This window comes from Falco peregrinus, chromosome 11 (genome assembly GCF_023634155.1).
Source record: "Falco peregrinus isolate bFalPer1 chromosome 11, bFalPer1.pri, whole genome shotgun sequence".
Taxonomy (NCBI): Eukaryota; Metazoa; Chordata; class Aves; order Falconiformes; family Falconidae; genus Falco; species Falco peregrinus.
The window spans coordinates 16295353-16318516 of NC_073731.1; the positions used below are offsets into that span (position 1 = coordinate 16295353).

General features: G+C 45.3%; 1 protein-coding gene across 1 annotated transcript in view; it reads left to right on the forward strand.

The window, feature by feature from the left end:
• Positions 1-6844: 6844 nt before the first annotated feature.
• The window catches only part of PLB1 (phospholipase B1), an 89629-nt gene continuing 73309 nt past the window's right edge, over positions 6845-23164 (forward strand). The window contains exons 1-8 of the mRNA XM_027788630.2: positions 6845-6968; positions 17075-17112; positions 18259-18322; positions 18785-18843; positions 20310-20350; positions 21218-21261; positions 22239-22323; positions 22858-22909. Coding sequence (XP_027644431.2) covers positions 6845-6968; positions 17075-17112; positions 18259-18322; positions 18785-18843; positions 20310-20350; positions 21218-21261; positions 22239-22323; positions 22858-22909 — 507 coding nt within the window. The remainder of the gene's footprint in view (positions 6969-17074; positions 17113-18258; positions 18323-18784; positions 18844-20309; positions 20351-21217; positions 21262-22238; positions 22324-22857; positions 22910-23164) is intronic.

The window sequence follows — 23164 nt, forward strand, 5'->3', positions numbered from 1 at the left end:
TGGCAACTTGAGGTCCTCCAAGATGCATCTTGACTGTGGAAGGTCCCTGACTACATGGACCTGCCTGCCCTAGGGGGCTTGGGGAAGTACCCTCCTGGGCAATTGCTTTTAAGAGTATGGTTGGCTGCGTCGGCAGGATAGGTCTATCTTCCCCCTGTGGTAACTGTCTGGTCCCTGTTTTGTTTTTCTTTTCTCACTTGGCTCTGACCCTTAATTTCCCTGTGCAGCTGCTGCCATTGCTTGATTCCCCAGGACCAGCAGCTGCTGCACAGGCATGTTTCTGGTGATGCGGAGGGAGGAAGGCTGTTTCCACCATGGGGCTGTACAAAGGGCTGCATCCTGTGACCAGGTGCCATGGGGAAGAAAGCCATTACTAATCCCTATCATACAGCAGCTCTGCCTGCCCAGCAGGATCAATGGCGCCATCTCGGCCCCATTATGTTGATTCTGAATCATCGAGGAACGCCAAGGAACTGGGAGGAGAGGGCTCCTCCCTGTGTGGGGTACTGCTGCCTGCCTGGGACAGTCAGGTCCTCCTTTCTTCCCCCCCTCACCCCGATTTTGGAAGAGGTGGTGAAGTGCTCAGTGGTGCTTATGCCTGCAGGCTAGCCCAGATCCTAGAGGAGGACGGGCAGGGCAGAGACCCTACTGGGACACATGCCAGGCTCATCAGCCCCAGGAGCGCCGGGCAAGCATGGGTGCTGTGCACCCTCCCTGCCGAGGCCAACCAGTTGTGCTGGCAGGTAGAGGCAAGGGTGGATCTTGGAGCCATTTCCAGGGAGAAGGCTGGCACTGGGGAAAGCAGAGAGGCTGCAGCTGCCTCCTTCCCCCCAGCATTCGTGCAAGGTTGGGGGTTCAGCATTTAGAAAAGGGTCCCGGTGAGAAGTCGCCCGTCCATCCCCGCACTGCTCGCAAAGGCGAAGGGAGATGGCTTTTCAGACTATACCATTTAAGGAGTTCCTCAGCTTAGTGAACCTCAGCTGACCTCAGGGTATACCGAGTTTCCAGCTCAGCGGAGCAGCCTTTCAGTTGAAAGCACAGCACCCAAAACTTCCCTCTTTGCATCTGGGCGAAGGAGGGGCTCTGGGAGGGTGGGCAGCACACAGCAGTGCACAGAAGCAAAGGCAACACCGAGTTAGTGGGTCTTGGATATAGCCAGGTCCCTTCCAAGGGAGGATGTTGCAGACCAACAGGACCAGCTTGAATGTGAAGCAGCTTCAGCAGCTTTTGGCAGGTGCTGGGGCAAGGGGGATGGGAGTGTGCCAGGCCGGCCCGTAGCACCACTGGGTGCTGCAAGTCGGGACGCGGGACGTCGCCCCAGCAGTGCAGTGTTTACAAAGGTGAAAAACATTAATAACACGCACTATGCTCCTCCTGTTGTTTCAACAAGATCAAGGTGTGTACAGGAGAGCGCGTGTGTATATACATGTGCACACACACGCACTCGCTGCAGCTGGCGTGGGATACCACTCGGTGCAGGATTATTCCAGCCGGGCTGCAGTCAATACTGACAAATACAGTATACGTCCCGTCTTGCCCACAGTAGCGAGGGAGCTGTGGCAGGCTAAACGTTTTCCTCCCTCTTGTGAAAGACCCGGGGTGTTTTCAGCAGTGTAGGGAGCTTGGGTCCCAACCACTTTGGGTCCCAGCGGTGCATGGTCTTGCTGGTGCACCAAGTGAGTCGGGGGGAGCAGCTCCCAGCCGGCACCTTTCTCACTGCCCGTTCACCCCTCCGTACTCTGCCTGCTCGGCATGCCACACGAGACAGGGGTTCAGTGTAAGAAGAAACAAAAAAGGAACAAAACAAACAAAAAAAAATGTGAGATCATATAATTAAAGATGGTATCAGAATGTCTAATTAGGATGACTGAGAGAACTTGGCTGGGAGACGCAGCCAAGAGCTGAGTTAGTGTGTTTGCCAGTCCAAAGCTCCTTAACAGTAATTAATCCTTAAATGTCCAATTGTTCAGAGTTCAAGGAAACACCTCCTACTACTGTACTTTGTGTTCCTGTTAAGCAAGGAGACACAGCAGGGCGTGTGCCCTTATTCTGTAAGAGCGACACGCCTAGGGGTGTTGTTAGGAACTAGACCGAAGGTTGAGTTAATTATTAACTACCTAAGAGTTCCCAGCATTGCACAATTACCCAGGCTGCCTTGCAGCTGTGCGCTCGCCTGGTTGTTTTTTGTTGGGTTTTTTTTTTGGAAATAGAAATGTCGAGCTTTAAGTGGTGCGTGTGTACAAATTATACTACTGTCATCTGCTCCCCTTCCAGTGTCTGTCGTGCCACTGAGCTGGGATGCTTTAGCAAAGGAGGCAGGGGGAGCGTATGGGCATATATACGTGCCGTATGAAAGTCAGCGCTCTTCGCTGAAACTCAATAGGCTTATTTACATCAGTTGCAAATTTGACCCAGAGATTTTTCCTTTGTTTTGATGCTGTCAGCAACTTTTGCATTAACATAAAAGCCCTGGCTATTTACTCTTGTGGGGTTTTTCATTCTGTTTGCATTTTTGAGGTGGGTTGTGTTGCATTTTTTTCAGTGTTGATATTAATGGGGAGGGGGGAACCTGAAGGAAAGAAGCAGAGGTTTGACACCACAGGTGAATTGAACTGCTCCTCCTGCTATGGGTCTTCGGCCATCATCGGACCCTTGTCCGGGCAGTGACTGGGTCGGTGGGAAGGGGTGCTCCGGAGTGGGCAACTTGTGCTGCCTGATGCTGGCATGGGTGTCCGGGGCGCGGAAGCACCATTGGTGCCTTCGGGAAACCCCGACTCAGCAGCGGGATCGTGTATCTGTCACAGACAGGAGGGACTTATGTGTCATTTCCTCAGATGCAGCATCATCTTTTAAGTCGCATTTCTGCGTTTTTATCCTCTCCCGTCTTTTTTTAATTGACCCTTTCTGGCAGGCGTGGCAAGGGCCCGGTTGGGAGTCGGCCAGCCAAAGTTGCTTCTGCAGGGGATCATTAACTCCAGCGTCAGCCAAGGCCGTTTAGTGTTTAAAAAACTCAGACAATTAAACAGGGTCACAGCCCTGAAATGCTATAATTGGAAAGCAGACTGTGATGATGTCCACCGACAGCGACCGGCTCCCTGGCACCAAGGCGGGCCGGGCAGCAGGGCCGGGTGGGAAGGGCAGCCAGGGCAGGGCTGTTCCACCAGCCTGGCCAGGCCTGGCAGGGCCACACTGAGCAAACTGCGGCTGGGAGGGTTCCTGCCCAGCCAGAAGGGTCCCTGATGGTCCCTGTCCAGCCGGGAGGGTCCCTGATGGTCCCTTCCCAGCTGGGAGGGTCCCTGCCCTGCCAAGCCTACATGCAACAGGCATGAGAATGCGGCCTGGGGAGGGAAATGGGGGAGAACGTGGACCTCTCCGGGGTCACCCGGCAGCCAGGAGCTCGCTCAGGTGTGGGGGCCAGACCTCCTGGGCACAGGCCACACTATGCCTCCACGGGTCCGTGGTGGGCCCCACGCCAGCCTGAACCTTGCCCCGGCATTGGTCCCGCAGGCATTGATCAGGGCATGAAGACCCTCCCATGCCAGGCTGCCATTTTGGGAAGGCGAAGGGACTGGCCTTGTCTCATGGCTGCCACCTGGGGATTTGGAAGCGGCCATTACCTGGGCCCTGGGCCCCAGGCGAGCTTTGGGGTGGCAGCCAGTGGGGAGCAGGGTGGTTGGGGCTCTTCCCAATGTAAATGGCACTCCTGCAACCTGGCCTCTGCTCTTAGCCAGTTCTGGGTACCCCAGTACCAAACGCCATCGATGCTGGTTCCTGGGTGGTGATTGAACAGCCATGGGAGCTGTGTCAGGCAGCTGTTGAACTCCAAGCAGACCTATGTCTTCCGTAAAGTATGCAAGTGGGGAAGATGCCGAGTACCAGACTGGGATCACCACAACCCTGCTCCAAGCTCTGCAACTGACTCACTGTTTCACCATGAGCACATCACTTCACCTTTTTGTGACTCAGAATTTTCATCTATCAATTAGGGATTTATGAGGTTTAATTAAGGTCTGTGAAGCCCTTTGAGATCCTTGCTTGAAAGATGCTGTGCAGGCATAAAGTGGTGTACGCAATGAAGAAAACAAGAGAAATTAAACACTGCAGACGAGAGAGAAGAGAGGGCAGGTTTCCCACTGCTTGGTCTCCCAATTACATGCTCCTTGTTTGGATGGCAACCTCACTTTAACCTGTGGACAAACGAACTTGTTCACCCCTTCTTGCAGCAGACAGGCGATGACGTGCAGCAGCATCTTACTCATTAGTTAGCCTTCAGTCATCTTTCCAGAAGTATGAGCAAACGGGGAAGGGGGAAGGGAGCAAGGGCGGGTGAGGAGTGCGAATTCCAGAGAAAAGGGAAGTATCAGAAAGCAAGCTAGGATGTGCAAGGGCTTTTATCACTGCTGCTGTGATCTAGCTCTGCATAGTAACAAACAGGAATAGATCTGATCTGTCCCTAGAGGTACGTGCCCTGGAGCAGGGAAGAGCTCATGAGTTACAGCAAAGGAAGCAAGAGAGTCTTCTTATGCAAGGCATCTATTTCAGTGTCAGAGAGGTGGTAGACTCGACTTGGAGTTTGAGGAAAGTGTTTGAACCTAGCTAGAGTGAAAAGCGTTCTATCTATGTTTTTTTAAGGTTAAGGCCTTGTTTGCAGAAGTCATTGAACACACACTTCGTTTGAAGCTCATGCTTAGATTTAAGCATGTGCTTAAGGCCTTCACTGCATGGGAACGTGCCCGAATTTGTTTAGGTGTTTGGTGGAAACCAGGTCTAAGGGGTGGGAATCTAACAGTAGCCGTGAGGGACCCTGAAGGTCTCCAGGAGCTGCAGAAAGCAGTAATATGTGAATATAATAATGTAAGTATATAAGTAATATAGTAATATTACTATAGAATATTATATATAATATATATTATAGAATATTATATAGAATATAAGTAATATAGCATTGCCATACTATTCATAAGGTCAGGTTGACTGGAAGGAGGAATGGGCAGAAAGGAAGCTCCATCTCCAATCTTTATTTTTTCCTTTGCTTGCTGTACAAACAGCCCTGTGGAAGCTGGCTCCAGTAGGTGTGGTCTGTGTATGCACTCCTGGGTGTGCCACTTGGTTGTGTTAAAAGGACTATTCCTCACCTGAAAGCAGGTTTCCAGGTTGTTACTGACAGTCACATCAAAACTCTAGACCCCTCCCATCCCCCACCTGCATGCCTTCCATCTTACCTAAGAAAACCAGAGATGCCTGTTGAGATGAAACCCAAACTAGCCCTGGGTTTGGTGTCTGGCTATGTTCCACACTGATGTGGGACCCCTCTGCATATCTTTCTTCCGAGCTGCCAGGGAAAACAGATGCACGATAATTGCTGCTGGCTGGGGCAGCCCCCTGAGTTCAGGGTGTCGGTCTTCACTCCTCTTTTCTCCTGGAAAAAGCTTCCCCAGCCCATCCAGCTTTCCTCAGGGTTTCTTAGGCTTCCTGTTGGGCTGGCTGGTCTGCTCTAAACTTCATCTTTCTGAAGGCACTGGTGCCCCAAATTTGGCACAACATTTAGCATGAGTGATCACTCTTTTGGGATAAAGCATAATAATGACCTTCTGTGACATAACTCTCCATTAACATATCCCAAAAGAAATGTTTGTTTTTGTTGCAACAGCAGCATACCGTTGACTCATTATATGATCCACTCTAATTCCTCCAGATCCTTTTGTGTAGTACTGCTGCTTAACCAATTATTCCAAGTCGTTCATTTGTGCACTTAATTTCTCCTTCCCAAGCACAGTACTTTGCTGTGTTTTTATTGAATTTTATCCAGTTGATTCTGAGCAGCTTTTGCAATTTATTGAGATCACTTGAAATAATAACGTGCAGATTAATTGTTCAGAAAATCCTATGCACAAGCCCATGCCTGCACCCCTAGCCGGTTCCAGAGCCCAGCCTTCCCATCTTAAAAACAAAGGCCTCTAGCACTTGATGGCATTCTTGCAATATTCAGCTGAAATGTCAGGATAAAGCCTGGCAAAGCTGTGAATTTTGGAAGGCTCATTCAATGGAAATATGGGATAAGAGCATCTGTTCAGCTGGCACTGGCTTTTGGTCTCTGATCATCTAGCGTTGGTTTGAATCACTGATATTTTCTGAGTTACTACTGGTCTTCAAAATGTGAAGTTGCTGAAAACATGCAAGCTTGAAATCGGCTTCTGACTGTAAGGGAGGACACAGAGCTACTGTTGTGTGATGGTACACCTGGACAGCTACAGGTCTCATTAAGAATCCCCTGGCCTGGGCTTCCCCTCCGAAGGACTGGAGCTACAGCTCCACTGCCATTACATTTTTCTGCAGTCCCTGCCGAAGGGTCCGGATACACGGTGCGTTCAGGAATGAAAATGTAGGAATTTGGTGTCCTCTGGTGGCAACTGTGAGAGTTACGGTTGGCAAAAGCGAACGTGACCCTCCAAACGCAAACTGTCATTCAAGCCAACAGGCCATGTGCTCCAGGCACCTTTCTGGGCTGCCCTGTAAATATTTCTAGTCCAGTCTGGCTTCTATAGTTTCTGTATGCCCACCCCTCCTATTTATTTTATGCCCAGTTAGCTGCTCCACTTTCTGGAGCATTGAGGTGTGTGTGACTTTGGGTTTGATTGGCTTGATGGTGTTTGCTTGTTCTTTCCCTGTGATTTTTTTGCCTCACAAAAGGAAATTTAGCTTCTATAAGCACCTCTTCATAGTTGGTGAAGGCTTTAGCTGCTTGCCCTTGCATGGTCCCTTAGTAAAATAAGTGTGCCTAAGTCCAAAGGCCTTTTAACCCACTTCTCTAAGTACTGCATCTATTACCCTCAGGCTTGCTGCAATGCGGTTCCACTCATCAGATGAAAGAACTGGCGAGCAAGAAGAGCACCTGGACAGCCCGGGTTTGGCTCTTTTAGCCACAAAACAGGAGAGAGCAGCTCAGAGCATTGATGGTGAACACTATGGTAGGAGGACGTGTTTGCCACAATTTGTGGTGTGTAAGGTATGTAAAGGGAGCGTACTGAGCTATAAGCTCCCAGCTTTAGGTGCTTCTGCTGGATATGGACAAGACCTGATCAACGTCAAGGACCTTGGGGTGTAAGGATCTATGTTTGGTGCAACTGCAGCCAGAAGAGTCAAACAGCCTCATCCCTTATGAGGGAAAGCAACCTTACCCCCTCTTCCCATCTCAATCACTATGCTAACACTTGGTAGTCTTCTCTTTTTCAAGGACAGCACAAGTATTAATAATGCAAAAGGAATATAGCACAGCTGGGGCTGGCTCATTGAGGTCAAAGAGATATGTTTTCAGACATGCAGAAGCAGGCTGAGAAACAAACTTCTGTGGGGGAGTCAAGTAAACAGAGGGGTTTTGCGGTGTGGGTAGATGGACTAGCAAGTGTGGGGCACCATGGCACCTAGACAGGCTGACCCCATGGAGTCTTCCCTTCATGTGGGAAGAGCTTCAGAGAGGACAGGCGAGTCAGGAGCTTCCCACACGGCTGCTGCAATTACAGCGCTGGCTGTAATGCCCCTTTGTGGCATGAATACAAACAGCAAAAAGCTGGCACTGCTTTGGGAATTTCGTGACTTATTAGAAAAGAATGGGAGAAAGGGAATACTAATGTTTCCATTTTACAGAGAACCATAGCTCTTTGAGACTTCGCCTTCAATTCACAGAGGTATTTATTTAGGTGCCTGATTTCCATGCACATAATTGAGAATTAGGTACAGTGGATGTGGGCATCAGTGGACTCACCCAGAGACTCACAGGAAGAGAGCATGTAGGTCCACACTCTAAACTGCCATCACTGTCTATCAGAAGCAGACAGACTGCTTCCCTTTGCTATCTGCCTTCCTGCCTGTGCTGCTCTCTCAAGGCTGTGGTAGCACTGGAGGACTTTCCCAAGACTGCAGCTGTAAACAGAGCTCTTCAGAAGTGAGCATTATCTCCTGATCTGATAAGTGAGGGGCCAGCTGAAGATGAGGCCATGGGAAGTATCTGGTCCCCAGCTTCTTGCTGCTTAACAGTCAAAAAGATGCTTAACAGAGTCAAAAAAATTCTCACACTACAGAAAAGTCAGTAAAGAATCTGTAGCAGAGGATCTTTAAATCTGACCTTTGCTGTTTTCCAGGTGTTCAGAGACCTCCACTGGCTTGCAGCCATTATCAGGCTTCAGCTGGCCTACAGAAGGGCAACAACTAGCAGGAGGACCCCTCTTTACTTCTGACAGCCTCAGGGCTCCTGCCTCTCTGGAGCAGGGGAGATTTCAACCTATGGCTTGATTTGCAGCTCACCTGTATCAAAGGCTTGGAAGCTGCTAGAAAAGGCAGTGAGGAGCAGTTACAGCTTTTGCTGCAAGGGTACACAATGTTTTTGTGACAGGTGATGGAGCATGAGGGACATGTGCCAGCTGTATAAGGTGCAAAGCCAGGCTGGGGTACCACCAGCACCCCAGCAACACCAGGCACTGCTTGTGGAGATGGACTTTGTGCTTTACTTTGATACCAGCCTCAGGTCAGTGGCTAAAGGGCTTGTGCCCTTGCCAAGCAATCAAACAATCTGTGTGGGAGATTGCGCCCTCCTGCAGGCATAAGTAAGAAATATGGGGTTTCACTCACTTAATAATGTTGGAACTGAGGTTTCTTTGTAATATTGCTGTCTCCAGCTACTGTTGGGTGTTTGCAGGAGGCTGCTGCGTAGCTCATCCAAAACACGGGTATAACTTCAGTGGCGACCTTGCTTGCTATTTATCACCTCAGCTCAGGTCGCTATAGCAGCTCCGTCAATCCCAAATATCCAAGTGAAGAGTCCTGTGCTCCAGTCATGTGCTGAACTTAGGAAAAATTACTTTCAGTAACCTGCCCACACGCAGAGCGGTGCTTTTCAACTCCTGCCCAAAACGTCTATATCAACCTCGGGTTTCTTCTTTCCCTGTGAGTATTTGCATTCTCTCCAGCAGGCGGTAGCAGCCTTCTTTAAGCTGTGCAGCTATCCTGCCTGCTGCTGTAGAATTGCTGCTCTGTGATTCATGTCCCTGGCTGCCCTTGGCCTCACTTCCACCTCCTCACCCTCCGCTGCATCCCTGAACTCTCCTGTGGAGGAAGATCTGCTGTTTAGGTCCAGAGTGTGCACTAAATTTACCAGCAACGTGAAGCGCAGCAGCAGGAGGCGATGGCACACCACCACACGGGAATGTGAAAAGTCTCACTGTTGTGTATGATTTATTACTAAGTTTCACAGTACTGGCATGTTCAACTCATCACAGATGGGGGTCTCATAGATGGAACAATTCAACAATATGCTTTCTAAATATACAATTAAAGATCTAAGGCCTTGTCTAGGCAGTAGATGAGCTGAAGCACTGACAAGTCACAGACAGGCTCTATCTTCAAATGAAATGAAGAATCAGTCTGCTTTTTCCACAAGTCCTCTGATATGCCAGTGTAATATGATAGTTTTGTGGATGCAATTACATTATCCTCTGATATATTGCCTCCCTGCTTGTTAGCAGCTGAGCAAGCTACTTCCCTAACTTACTCAGTAGAAGGCTGTGCTTATGGTGACAAACATCTTGGGTTTAATTATGAATGGTTGAGTGCTATGGTTTTTGTGTCTGTTTTGTTGTTTGCTTGGTTTTTTTCTGTCAGTGCACAGCCATAGATTCATTATTTCTATTTGAAAAAGCTGGTCCTATATGTAAAGACCTAGAAAGGTTATCAGAGTTTCTGGTTTTCAGTATTTGGTATAAGGAAAAGGAATTCAGCGAAGAGCTCTGTTGAAGTGGGCAGATAAGGAAGAACTTAAAGACAAGGCAGAACAATCCCTTGGCATTCCCAGCTATAACTTGCATACCAGGTCTGAGAGGTAAAGCTCTAGGTTTATTATAAGCCATCTAAAAATATGGCAATGGACCAAGAAATTTGGCTACTGTTTTAGTGCATATGTTTGGGTATCTGTTTGGGTGTGGCTTACTTTAAAGCTGTAACTGGGACCTGACTTTTGGGTTTGCGGTGTTTCACACTGTTGGACCTAGACATGTGAAACAGGTCCTTTACTTGAGAATGTTCCAAGGCACAGAACTTTGCTTTTCACCACTAACTCCCACACAAAGGTCTTCTGTGCCTGTTGTGTTATGAGCCTTCTCCATCTGGGGCAGGTGACAAGATGACTCACACAGTTCAGACAAGGTTAGCTACAAGGTCCAGCTAACTCCTTGTCCCACCTGAGCAGCAGCAGCAGGCACTTTAGGGAAGACACAAGATGTTTTGTGCTGATCATTAGGTAATTAGCTACATGGCTGCAGTTCCCTAGGGTATTCCTAAACATGCCTTTTGAAGCTGCATCTAGCTTTGCTCTTGCAGTAATGCAAAAGCTTTCATTTGTCTCTGACACCTTCTATATCTAGGAAAAAATTTTCTCTTTCAGAATTCCTTGATCTTTGCTGCTACTTCCTATTTGCTATTCAATCTAGAAGCTGTTTTGATGCTTGGGTGGTGGGAAGGAGTGTTTACAGAAGATTTACAAGCCTTGCAGTTAATGCTGTTTCTCTTCTGGAGCATGTCACAGTGCCTAAAGGCTAAACTTACTCATGGAGCTGTGGTTTATGGCAAATGTATGAATTAATGCTATCTTCCTTTCTGTGTTTTGCTTGGTGTACAATGAGGAAGAGACTTCCTGGTATTTGAAACACTTCCAGCTCATTAAGAAGTCTGTTTCTGACTTGTTGATAATGAGAGCTTTCTGTTGAGTGAAGCAGCCATAAACCCTTGCATGTAATGACAAAACCCACCAAAGTTAACTCCCATCCACTTCAAAGCTGTGCAATGCCACCTTGATTGACAGGTGATAATGGCCCTGACCAGCCTCAGCTGGGTCCTCCCTCATCCTGCCCATGTGTCTGGGAGCTCCATTTCAGCTCAGCCCAGGCCGGGGAGCTGTTGGCTGGCGTGTTTGCCCTGACAGTGAGTAAACTGCTAATTTTTCATTACCTTACTAGGCAAAAGAGTCTGGGTGTCAAACAGTGTTTCAGGTTGTGAGAACTCCAAGTGGAATGAGCTTATCTCTCAGATTTTACCATGCTGCTCTGTCTGAGGTGAAACAGCTTCTTGTGCTGGTGAGGTCTGTGATACGTTTGTGCTGGGATGAAGTTGCAGACTCAGGGGCTGGAGGAATGCCTTCTCCTCTTTATGGAGGTTCCTCCTTGCATGTCACTCTGAACAATAGCTGTTCACGTTCAGAATTAATATTATGTTCCTGTTTTTTGAAAAGTGAAGCGGGTCTAAGATCTATCTCTGACACGTTCCTTCAAAGAATGTCAAATTTCAGTCATGAAACAACAAAAAGCCAAACTAAACAGCCCTTTGAAGGATGGTTTCAGCTGCCTGAGATGGGTGTGTCAGTAGCTTAATTAAGCATTTAAAGCTATTTACTGAAGGGGTCTCCCATTATTCATGCAGAAGCTCTATCTGGGTGTTGATGGGCTAGCCATAGATCAGAGGATACTCTGGTACATTGTGTGAGGATGGTAGCCTGCTCTTCAGAGGTTTGTTCCTGATGCTGTAATTGAGGCATAGCAGAGTCTCATATATGATATGACACTGTGGAGTGTCATATCACAGTCTAACTGGCATTTCTGCGTGCTATTTGAATCTACAGAAGTGACTGGGCTACTGTGATAGTGTTATATAGTAAGGGTTTTGGAGACCTGGGCAGAGCTACTGATCCTGCTTGTCTACCAGTGCTCTGTCTTACCAAATACCAGTGAGGCATACCGCAGCGAAGGAAATTTTGCCAAGAGAGCTGCCTACATCCCGTGGGCTGAAGCTGGAGAGGTGGCCTTTAACATGTCTGCTGACAGGACTGGTGGTACTCAAAAGTTTGTGTTACTTCCCTCAGTGCCTTTCTGCTTCTTCCCTCACCATCAAGGAATGTTACGTCTCGGGTGACACATCCCTTACATTGTCTCCTATTCAACAGCCCAAGGCAGAGCTGTGCCACCCTACACCATGGATCCCTGCTGCTCTGGGTGGAGGCTGTCTCTCCATGCTCTGATCGTGACCTTCCTATGCTCTTCTGTGCTGTCTGATGTTCTTCACACCCATCTGGCAGCCAGTCAGACTTAGGGTTTTTGGAGATTCAGTGAGTCAAATCAGCTTGGGGAAATAGCTGGCAGTTCCGGAGCTAGTGGAAGAGAGACGGGCACAGCGTGAGGGTGGTTGAAGGCAAGGAAGGAGCGGAGACAGGGAAGGAGACAAGAGGAAGAGCACAACCTTTGTCTTTGGGTGGATGTGGGCTGTTACATAGGGCTCAGTTGCCCTTGTTGCCTCAGGAACAGAGGCTCTTTCCCTGTCTGGTAGGGACAGGCTAATGCCAAATTAATATGTTATGTATTGCCTGGAAGAGCCTTGACCCTCCTGGAAGCTGACTCACGTGATCTAGGTCCTCCTATTTGCCAAGAATCCTCCTGAAAAGTGGCTAGTTGTCTCTGAACAAGTGAGAGAAATTGTGCCACTTCTGTACTCCTTTGACCTTGGATGGGGCAATTTATAAGCTGGGATTGCACGTGTCTTTGAAATAAGATACCACTGTCGCTTTGCTTTCCAAAGGTAAAGAGGCCAATAAATTTTATGGCTGCTGAGTTATCAACTTGTTAAAATATAAAGGAGGAAAAAGAAGAGAATTTCTGTCTTCACAGCCCTAACGTCGAACTGACAGCACTCCAGAATTATCAGTTCATAGAGGTGCTTATCATGAAGCTATTGTTAGGCTTGTTGTTCCTTTGCTTGCTCCCCTCAGAAGGTAAGTTTTGAAAGGCCCTTTGATAATTTACATTATACAGTATTTAGGAACCTGTATTTTTAGTTGTTGCAAGGTGGGTGTATAGCAGGAGTCTTAGAAGCAGGATGAAGAAAATCTGTGAGTACAACTGTGATCTTGCATGTAATTTTGGTTATGTTTGATCATTTTTGATAAAGATTACATACATTGGTTTGCACTGTTGTGGGGATGGTCTGCACCTTGGGTAGGCACTAAGGCTTTCTAATGGGAAAAACATTGACAAATGATTAGACTAACAGTGAGATCTGTCCCAAACTGGTACAGAAATTCAAGCAAGGGATGGAGGTTTTCTGTGAATTCATATCTATGATCATCATCTTTTCTGTGATGGAGGATTATGTGAATGAGTGAAGCAGCATCCTGGCACTCGGGGCATCGTTGTTCACATTTCTACAAGTTTCAGGGTAGGGAGGACACTTTGTTCCCTATACTGGATCTGTGAAGTTCACACTTGGGGCCAGATGCTACTTTTGTAGGTGCTCTAGGACTAAAAATGCTGTGGATGTTTTAGCCTTACTAGCTCTGTGCTTCAGCTCTCTGCCTATAATAGTAATACTGCTTTACCTTAGCAGTAGACTGTGAGGATAAGTGTCTTCAGAGGATGGTGAAGTGCTCTGAAATATAACTGTCAGGGGGTTTTGGTTTCTAAAATAAACAGAAGAAATGATCATGTCTGAGCTTTTTAACTCTAGGGGAAAGGGTGCATGGTGACTGCAGTTCCTGTGAAAATTTGATTCAGGGAAAAATGTTGATAGCAGCTTGTAAGAATTATTAGCTGAAACAGGTTAACTAAGAGCAGGGGAGGAAGGAGTAGAATCTTTCTCCCAAATTTTGGGAAATTTTTCAGAAAAATATTTTACCCTTTTTTGTGATGTTAAGAAAATTAAAAATACAAATTAGAATTATTAAATGGTAGAGTAAGGGACTAACTATAATATTGGGAGCAGCAGGAATTTAAAAAAATCATCCTACGGAAAGCATAAATCCAAAGCAAACTAAGAAAACTAAAGAGGTTAAAATTTAATCAGCCAAGACAAAAATGAATCTGAGGGGAAACAATGAATGATCGTTGAAGGAATAAAAGCTAATAAATCCTTTTTCAAATACATCCGAAACAGGGAGTCTGTAGGGCTGACTGATGTATAAAAGCTGAAGCCCAACAGGGAAACCAAATTAATTTCTCTCTTCTTTGCGGTCTTTTGCACAAAAGCTTAAAAAAGGCCTTGCACTCAGAGACTTTCAGCACAGGGGAAAAGCTGGGGAATGGTCAAACCCCTGAACAAATTGATAACAAATATCTAAACCTGGCAATTCTTTTACTGACATTCACACAAGGGATTGAGCCAAGCAGAAGTACGAACATGTCCATTGCATTAACTGTGGTGCAAACTATTTCCTGAATCAATATTGGTCTTGGGATTGGAAGATGGCAAATGTGAAACCAGTTTTTGTAACGGGCTCCATTTTAGAATGATCTGGTGAACTGCAGTGATAATTGTACAAAAGCAATAAGGATGTCTTCTGCATGAGGCAAATTGGTGGTACAAGTGTAAAGAACATAGTGAACTGACTCTGGGTAAATATGATATAACAGGGGAGCTTCCCTGTGGAATTTATGAAGAAAATCTGTGACAATGGGCACACACCCATGGATTAATTATTCAGCTGGGATGTATTTGGATATCCACAAATCTTGAGCAAGAGCTCTTAAGGAAGTTAACTGTCATGGTATAAGGGTGAGGACACCTTTGTGGGCTCCTTTTCAAAGCTGGGGACTGAAGAATCAGATGGCAAATCTTCAAACTGTGAGAAGAGGGGATAGTGAACCTGCAGAGGCTTCTATTGATCTGCACTGGGACGTGGGCCCTCCATGTATTCAGAAGGGATCTGGATAAGGGGGCACACTAGCTTGCTGATACAAAACTGTTCAGGATGCTCAGAATGAAAACTTATTAGAAATATATATAGTGAAAACTTACTCTAGGTATGTGTATATTATGATGAACTTTAAATTAGATACTGCTTGATCACAGAACAGATGTCTGAAGACATCAGCTCAGTGTTAGCAACAGAGACAAACAATTTCAGGGGTCAGGGAGAGAACAGCATAGAAAACACATTTCTGCTGCTGTGTATAGGTTCATAGTTCACCTGCATCTTGACAGTTGTCTAGACTTTTCATCTCAAAAGAGATGTGGGAAAACCTAGGTCTTATGAAACAATGTCCACACGATATCAAATAGACTGACTCTTCAGCCTGGAAGAAGGATGAGTAAGTATATGATAATGACATACAGGCGTTTGCAAAATGGTAAATTTTGTGGAAACAGGGGAATAACTACTCTTTACAAAACCAAGAAGGAAACAGATCAAGTTATTAACGAATGAGAAAGTACTTTTTTTCAACACCTAATTAAATGATGAAGCACTTTTGCCCCAGGACTTTGGAGGAAGCCAAAAGTGTGAGGGAGTTAGAAAAACGAAGAGACAAATACTGGAAGAAAGGTCTCGGGGAGTTCTACAACATTAAGTAATGGCTTCCTCAGGGAGACCAATAGCACACATAGTTGAGAGGACAGAACATGAAGTATAACTGTATTTTCCTTATTCTTTCCCTAAGCATCTGCATTTGGATATTGTCAGAGGCAGAGTCCCAGGTTAGGCAGACATTCAGTCTGGCACGACACAACCACTCTTAAATCTTTGAAATATTGAGAGATCATACCCAACCCCCTGACTCCCCTAGTCCTGGAAACTGGAACTGGACCCTCTTTCTCCCTCAATGTAAGTTGTGGATCTATTTTCAAATATAGTAGAAATTAGTGTCAACATTCTCAAAGATACTGAGTTTCTGCAACAGATTTGCATGATGCAGATGAGTCCCTCATCGCACATGCCTCCAGTATCTCAAACAACAGAGTTGAGGTTCTGGTTGCTGTCCTGCATAAAACATCATCTAAAAACGTGGATTGAACAAGCACAATTTTTAAACAAAATGTTGCACAACAGCCAGGTAGCATCTGTCTCAACTTTTTGCCAAGTACAGGAAAAACAATATAAATTTATCAATAGCTCGTGGCTGAAACCCAAATAGGAACACACGCACCTCCACACCCCAAATGTATGGAAGCTGCTGACAGTTATTGAACGTGGTCATGTAGTGTGGCTCATGAGATAGGCTGAAGTGGTCATGGGGAGCAGTAGTGGCTTTCTGCCACCGTGCTGACCTCTATGCGCGCTGGCACCCGTGTCCACAGGGGCCACCCGGAGGCCCCTGCTCATGCTGAGTACGTCACCTTGCAGTGTGAGCACTGCTGGCTGCCCTGCACCCAGCTGTATCTTACCTCTGAGGCTGAACTGGCTCTGCATTTACTCTTTGATACGGAATGAAAGGTGTACAAACAGAAGTATTCAGCAGGACTAAATATTCCAAAAGTGGGTTGTGGATGTTAAAGGACAATTATTCTAAGCACAGCAAGACTAATTATGAGACTTGCTGGATGCTGATGGCTTCAGTATGGCAAACAGGGACAGCTGTCAGCACCTTTTGAAGTTCAGCTGAGGACAGAGACCCAGAATTCGTGGAGATTTTAGGATATGCTAAAATCTATGTGTATAAATCCAAGTGTATACTCAAAGAAAAAGAATAATGTTTACTGAAATAGCTACAGGTGTGACTCCTGGCTCCACAGGCTATTTCATCTGTCAATACTCTCTACTAAGAGAAGAAATTGCAGCTGTTTCTGTATCACTGTGGCAAACTCACAACAAACTCAATGTTGCACTCTGATTGTGGAAGACATAGATTAAAGTGAATAACTCCTTTCTAAGGAGTTCCACCTTATAGATGTTCAAATCACTTTAAATTCGGATAGAATAAGACTACAGCGATATATGAAATGTGCTGAAGAGGAAAACAGGTAGAAAAGGCCTGTGAAGGATGAGGTTGGTTGAGGAGATCCACACGCAGCCCATCACCTGTGTGTATGAATTCATTGTATTCCACTAATTTTGACAGATCTCACCTGCTTATAATAACTAAAAGCTTATTCTAGTATAGCAAAAATTAAGAAAATACATTGGTTGTTGGATGAACCTCACCTTTGGAAAGCAGGGCAGAGGAGAAAGGCTGCTCCTCTAAGGGTTCTGTGTGTTTAGGTATCTTAAGTTTTCTGAAGTGTTTCTCTAAGGTAAACAAATAGCACGATTCATTCATTTAATGTTTTTAAGGTAATGCAGATCGTCTGGAAGAACAAGGGAAACAAAAGGTAAAGTATGAGTACAGCTTTATCTTTTTTTCATCTTTTCAATACCTATCATCACCTCTTTGGCTGTCGCTTCCTCCAAGGCAGGTAGAAGAAGGGAAAAATACAGCTTGGTGTTGTAATCTGTTTGATTCTGCAAAGAATAAATGCAAAGCAAATGATAAGGTGATATTGCAGCTGCAAAATTACAGTACCTAATCAGGAAATAAAGGTTTCTCTGAGCAACATTTGTTATTAGGTTGCATATCCTGTACATAGATCGACTGTGGTTAACACTTGTTCCTAGATGCTCTGTTGCTCTTTTAGAAACACAAGATTAAACTCTTCCTTGTGCTAAAATGGTGCAAAGCATGTGCATCATTAAAACCCTTCAACGGGGGACTAGGGAGTGTGTGGGGATTGTGGTGGCCCTTGTTGCGATAGAGATTTCACCTTTACATAATAGTGGTGGTCAGCTAGCCAAATGTGGCCACAGTGATGAGAGAAGCCCTAGCCATGTCTTTCATCTCTCTTTAAGAAAGTACTGGAGTTGGGCCGTACCTACAGTTAGGGTGTAAGAGGGCATTAAATAATATTTCTGGTGGAACTGAGCTGTCTGTTATGTTGAGTGAGTAACATCACTCACATCCTTGCCCCAAATGCAACCCGATAACTGGATTATTGTTCCCTGCCCCTCTTTTAGTACTTTCTTTGATCACCTGGGAATTTTGCCACTTGCCAAGGACCCATGATTGGTTCATTCTCCTTTTTCTGTTGCATATTGGAGATGTAGCTTTTTGTGTCCATTGTGTGTGTGCTCCCTTGGCATGTGAAGATGCATTCACTAGGTCTTCCAGAATGAGCACTCACTGTTTACAGCAATGGATGTAACAGGTTGCCTTCAGCACACTTCATTGTTTGCTTAGGCCCAGCTCTGCGGCAGTCAGTAAAGAAAACTGAGCAAAAAGCGTCAAGTTTTGGAAGAGTGCATTTGAAAATGCAGCTGTCCAGATCTGTGTTCCCATGTATTTCTAGCAAAGGTGTAATTGTTCTTTAAAATTACTGTTACATGAGTAAGAGTTTGGTACTGTGTGCCCATAGGACCCCTCCTTCCACAGATTTCCTTGTTAGATCTAAGCAATCAACCATATTTATTTGTTTCTGTCAAAGGTTCTAAGAAGCTTTCAGTTTTCCTGTGAGCAGGCGATGTTACCTGAGACCCCTTCATCTTCAGGTTTGTGTTTGATATTATCCTTGTAGAGGCTTTCCCTCTCAAAATTATCTGAAAACAGGCTGGGGGAGAAATCAGCTGTTTGAAGCTATGCATATGTGTGGGATGTGACTGAAATGGGCTTTACAAACTCCTTAGGGCTTTTGTTCTATTCATAATTACTTCTCTGCCTCAGTTTCTTCAACTGCTAATTGAAGATGCTGCTATTACTTAAATGATTCACAGCAGTGTTTTGTGATCTCTTCTTGCTTGATGGTTGAGCATTTCAGTGCATCTAGACACCCAGAGTATTTACTGAACACCTGAGTAGTTTCTCATCCTCTCTGATTTAAAACTGCCAGTCAAAACAATCTGTATATACTTCTTATATTTTAACCAATGCAGTTATGTTTTAGTATACTGGTGAATGTAATTTTCTTTCAAGGTTACTGCTCTTTCTTAACCTAAAGTCTTTCACTTCTGCAGTTCATGCTCTGAGGCCAGCTGACATTAAAACAGTCACTGCAATAGGAAGTTTGCAAAGAGTAAGTACAAGCGGGAAGTGTGCTGAATGTGACCCGTTTCCTCCATTGTGATGATGAAGTGAGGTGATGATGTAGTTTGGGGTCTCAGCTGGGGCATTCAGGACTTGAATCTTTCCGCAAGCATCAAAGGCTTCTGGTGAAAAATGGCTGGAAATACCTGCTTTTCAGTGTTCCAGTGTACCCTGACTGTAAAAATACCCAGCTGACTTCACGCAGGAGGAAATGTGATCACAGTGCTCTTGCAGAGAACCATGATATTTGATTAGAGTGCTTGGATTTTCCTAACAATGAGCATAACCGATCAAATAACTGGAAGAAGCAGCTGGGAAATTTCAAGCTGGAAAAAAGTACAATTTTGGTAATTACTATTAGAACAAATTATTGAGAAATGCAGTAGATTTTCCATCCTGTTAAAGTGTTTTCCGCAGAGACTGGTTTCCTATGTAGAAGGCAGAAGCTCTAGAAAAATCACAAAGGTATACTTTTGTTTAATAAATCATTGAGTAAAGTTCTCCTTCCTGTTCCAGTACAGTCAGATTTGGATGATCTTAACTGATCTTAACGGTTGGAAGTGAATATCTGAAATAGATTTGAGGCCAAATCAAAAGCATTTAACCACAATTGTCAAGCTTTGAGGTTGTGTAGAAACTGGGCAAAAATTGGTAGCCATTGCAGGGGCTACGACTGCGAAGAAATGGGGGAGATTATCCCTTAGCACAAAACAACTTTCAAGTTGAGGTGGTGTTCTTCAAGGCATCACACTTTTCCTTGGGATGAAAGCTTTGCATTAGAAAATCGGCACTCCTGACCTCCTTGTAAGTACCTCCTCCTTTGGAAGAAAATAATCTCCTAAATGCGAAAGGTGACACGCCCATATAGGGGATGCATAGCCCTTTAGAGCAAATCTTTTTTGTGCTGATGTCTCTGTTGTTTGTGGATGGTGCCACAGGAAAACATATAAATTATCTTCTGCTAAGGAATGTCTGCTTTCCTGGAGCAGACATCTCTGTTTCCTCCTCAGACTCTGAAATCAATGAAGTTCCTCTGTTTATGTTAAGGGTTTTTTTTAACAGACACCATACTGGCTGAGTGTCATCCACTGAAGTCATCTAAATGACTTCAGGTCATGTCCTTTTGAAAAGGAGTAGATCCAGAGAAATTTGGTTTAGAACAGCATTTCATCTGACTGAATTTGAGTTCAACCAGTCAAATTTTATTTTAAGCCATATGTAATAAACTCATTAATGACAGCAGTAACTAAGAAAGGATTATCAGACTATGAAAATACACTGTAATAAGGAAGCTCTGGAAAAGAATTTGAATCTGTGAGTAATTACAACACAATGGAGAATAGTATGTAGACACAATGCTATCTATGACAGGAATGGGATATGGTAGGGGAACAGAGTATGTAGAACTAGTTTACCCTTTTCTTAATGCTATTCTTATTGCTTGCTTGTTCGCAGACACCAGGATCTGGTGTACCTCATGAGGATTTACTCCAAAGGTAACAATGAATTGTTAGCGTTGCTAAGTGTCATCATACTAATGTATACAGTATCACAGTGCAAGAATTGGGTCCAAGCAATTCTTATTGTTTGCTAGAGAGGAGGAGAAAGGCTAAGTAAAATATAAAGGACTTTGAGACACTGGGTCCTTCCCAGTCCTTTGTTAACAGAAATTATTTGTGCTTATGCAAGATATAGAACTACCTTAGGGTTGCAATAACCTTGATTAAGAATCATTGCCACATGACGAATCCTAGGCAGTAAATATTATCGTCCACAAGCTAGAGACCAGAAAGCAGGGGTTTATCAAAGCAAAAAAAAGAACCCAGGAGTCCTGATACCTTGTCCTCTGCTTGAACAATTTGCAGTGCTTCATGGACAAGCTTTACCCTGTTTTCTTCTTCCATGCCCCCTTAACAGACCTAAATCAGTGAGTGAACATATGGCTAAACCTTGTAAATGTAACTCTGTGTACCTCTTTTGAGTTACAGCATTCCAGATGAGGATTTGGCCCTGCACAGGCAAACTTGAAAAGACCATTTTAAAATGGTTCCATGTCCATTTCATGTGGGCACACACCAGAGAGATCCCTGCATTACTTGTACATATGCATAAGCACAATTATTGCAACACACAGAGTGTACAGAGACACACAAAATTGAGATCTAAGACTGTGTTCTTTGCAGTAGCTGATGACACGACTGTTTTGGAGAAAGAAAGACCCCATTCTTAATGTCAACAGCTGCCATGAATATGCACTCTGAGCTGTAGTGCAGCTGATAAAAAATTGTGGCTGTGCTGTAATATAATTTTTGTTTGAGAAATGGGGTAACAGCAGCTTCCTGTTTTCTCTTCCCTTTCTACAGCACAGGAAAGAGCCTCCTTGAAGTAAGCGTGGAAACTTTAGCAGGTGCGTTTTGCTCTCATGCTGAAACTCAGCAAATTGATTGAACAGCACACTGGCAGGAGCTTCAGGGCTTTGCTGGGCTGCAGAGCAGGTGCAGCACAAACACGCTGCACGGACGTAAGGGAAGCCTAAGAGATGGTGTACTTGGGGAGCATGAGTACAGCCAGGCTGAGTTACCTGTGCTGGCTTTAAAGAGTCTGTGTAGACAAACAGTGGTGAAGAAGGGGTGCTACGGATTGCTGCAAGAGTCTTATGTGCACAACAGGGATTTTTGGGCTGCTACTGCTACTCGTGCCACAATCTCTGCTGGTGTGTGCTTGCTGCCCACGCTAGTCCAGTGAAATCTTGTGTGGGTTTGCCTGTCCAGTATTCTTTCCACTGCCACGTCTTCAGGATTTACACTGGGGCTGCCATAGATGCACCGCATAGGTGAATTCATCGTCTGTGAGCTGGTTCCAGCTGGCTCTGAAGGCAGCCTTGGCTTGATTGAAGGGCGTTGTAAGTAAAACCTTCAGGTCCACTGAAATGCCGAGTAGTAGGTAGCTCCAGGGTCATCCTCTCTAAAACTTCTTCCTAGAATTTTAATGACACCTCCATTTCCCTGTGAAAGGGGTTAAAACTGGGCAACTCCTCAGCACTTCAGAAGGCTGTCTTTGGGTAGCCCTTCCCAGCAGCTTCATTTCTACAGCTGCCTGTATTTAAATCTGCCTGCATTACTTGGGGCTGACGTGAGAGATGGGGATGGTGGTTTCTGACCTGAGTCTGGAGGCAAACTCAGATGTCAAACATCCACTTCAGAAGGTGAGGAGGAAAACCAGCAAGAACAGCTACAGAGGGGCTTGTGTGTACCTCCCAGGCCTGCCAGGAGATCCTCAGACTTCATGTTCTCTGGCTGATTTAGTTCTGTTGTGTTTATAGTGAAACAACAGAGTAGCAGTCCCTTGTATACAGAAATTGCCTAACCTGTGTATGTCATTCAGCTCTCATTAGCAGTTTTAATCCCTCTGTCCTACACCAGTCCCCATCGCCTGGCATAAAGGGAGCGACATCAGACAGTCAAGCCATGTAAGTCTGAGGGGTTTTTGGCCGGGCAGTTGGTTTACAGCTGGCAAGGTGAAGGATGGAAGCCTCTGATGCTGGAGCACTTCACTGGGCACAGAATATGTTCAGTACCGGCAGAGGCTGCACAGACACTCCAGGGACAGACCCTGCCACTGTGGCTCAATTGTCACCTTTCAGAAGCAGGAGGAACAAACCCCAGTGTGGGCTTTGGGGTCTGGATCACCTGACTTAACATCAGGTCTCCCTCTTTAGAGCTGCAAAACACAGTTTTTGGCTCAAGTAGAATTAGAGCTGTGCCTGCCAGGCTGTGTCTGCTGTTTGCATCTAAGTGCATGTATCTGAAAGTGAGATGCCTGAATATGAGCTAATCAGCCCAGGTGCTCTGTGTGGCACAGACAAGTGTCCAGTCTTAACACACCTAGGAGAGAAAAGATTAATCCCACCTGAAGTCTCAAATGTTGTTTGATTTAATGGTAAAAATCAGCCAAAGCTTTACTCTTACCAATGCCTTCATAGTTTCTCTTTTCTGCTTTTCAGAGACCTCCTGCATCAAGCTGAAGAAATAGTGAAGCTTATGAAAGAGAATCAGGTTTGTTTGAAGTACAGGACAATTCAGAGAGCTTGGTGTTGAAACAGAAAAATGGAGAAATGTGACTGAATACTTTAAACAGCACTCAAAGATATCTTCAAAATAGAAGATGCCATTTCTTGATGTTAACGGACTTGGGTCTTTCTGTTGTAAATAAGAATCAGTTCTGTACCTTTCAAGTATACAGTTTTATTCTTGAAAGTATCCCACCTGGTTTACATGTTGGCTTCCCTACCAAGCTCTCAGCCACTCTGA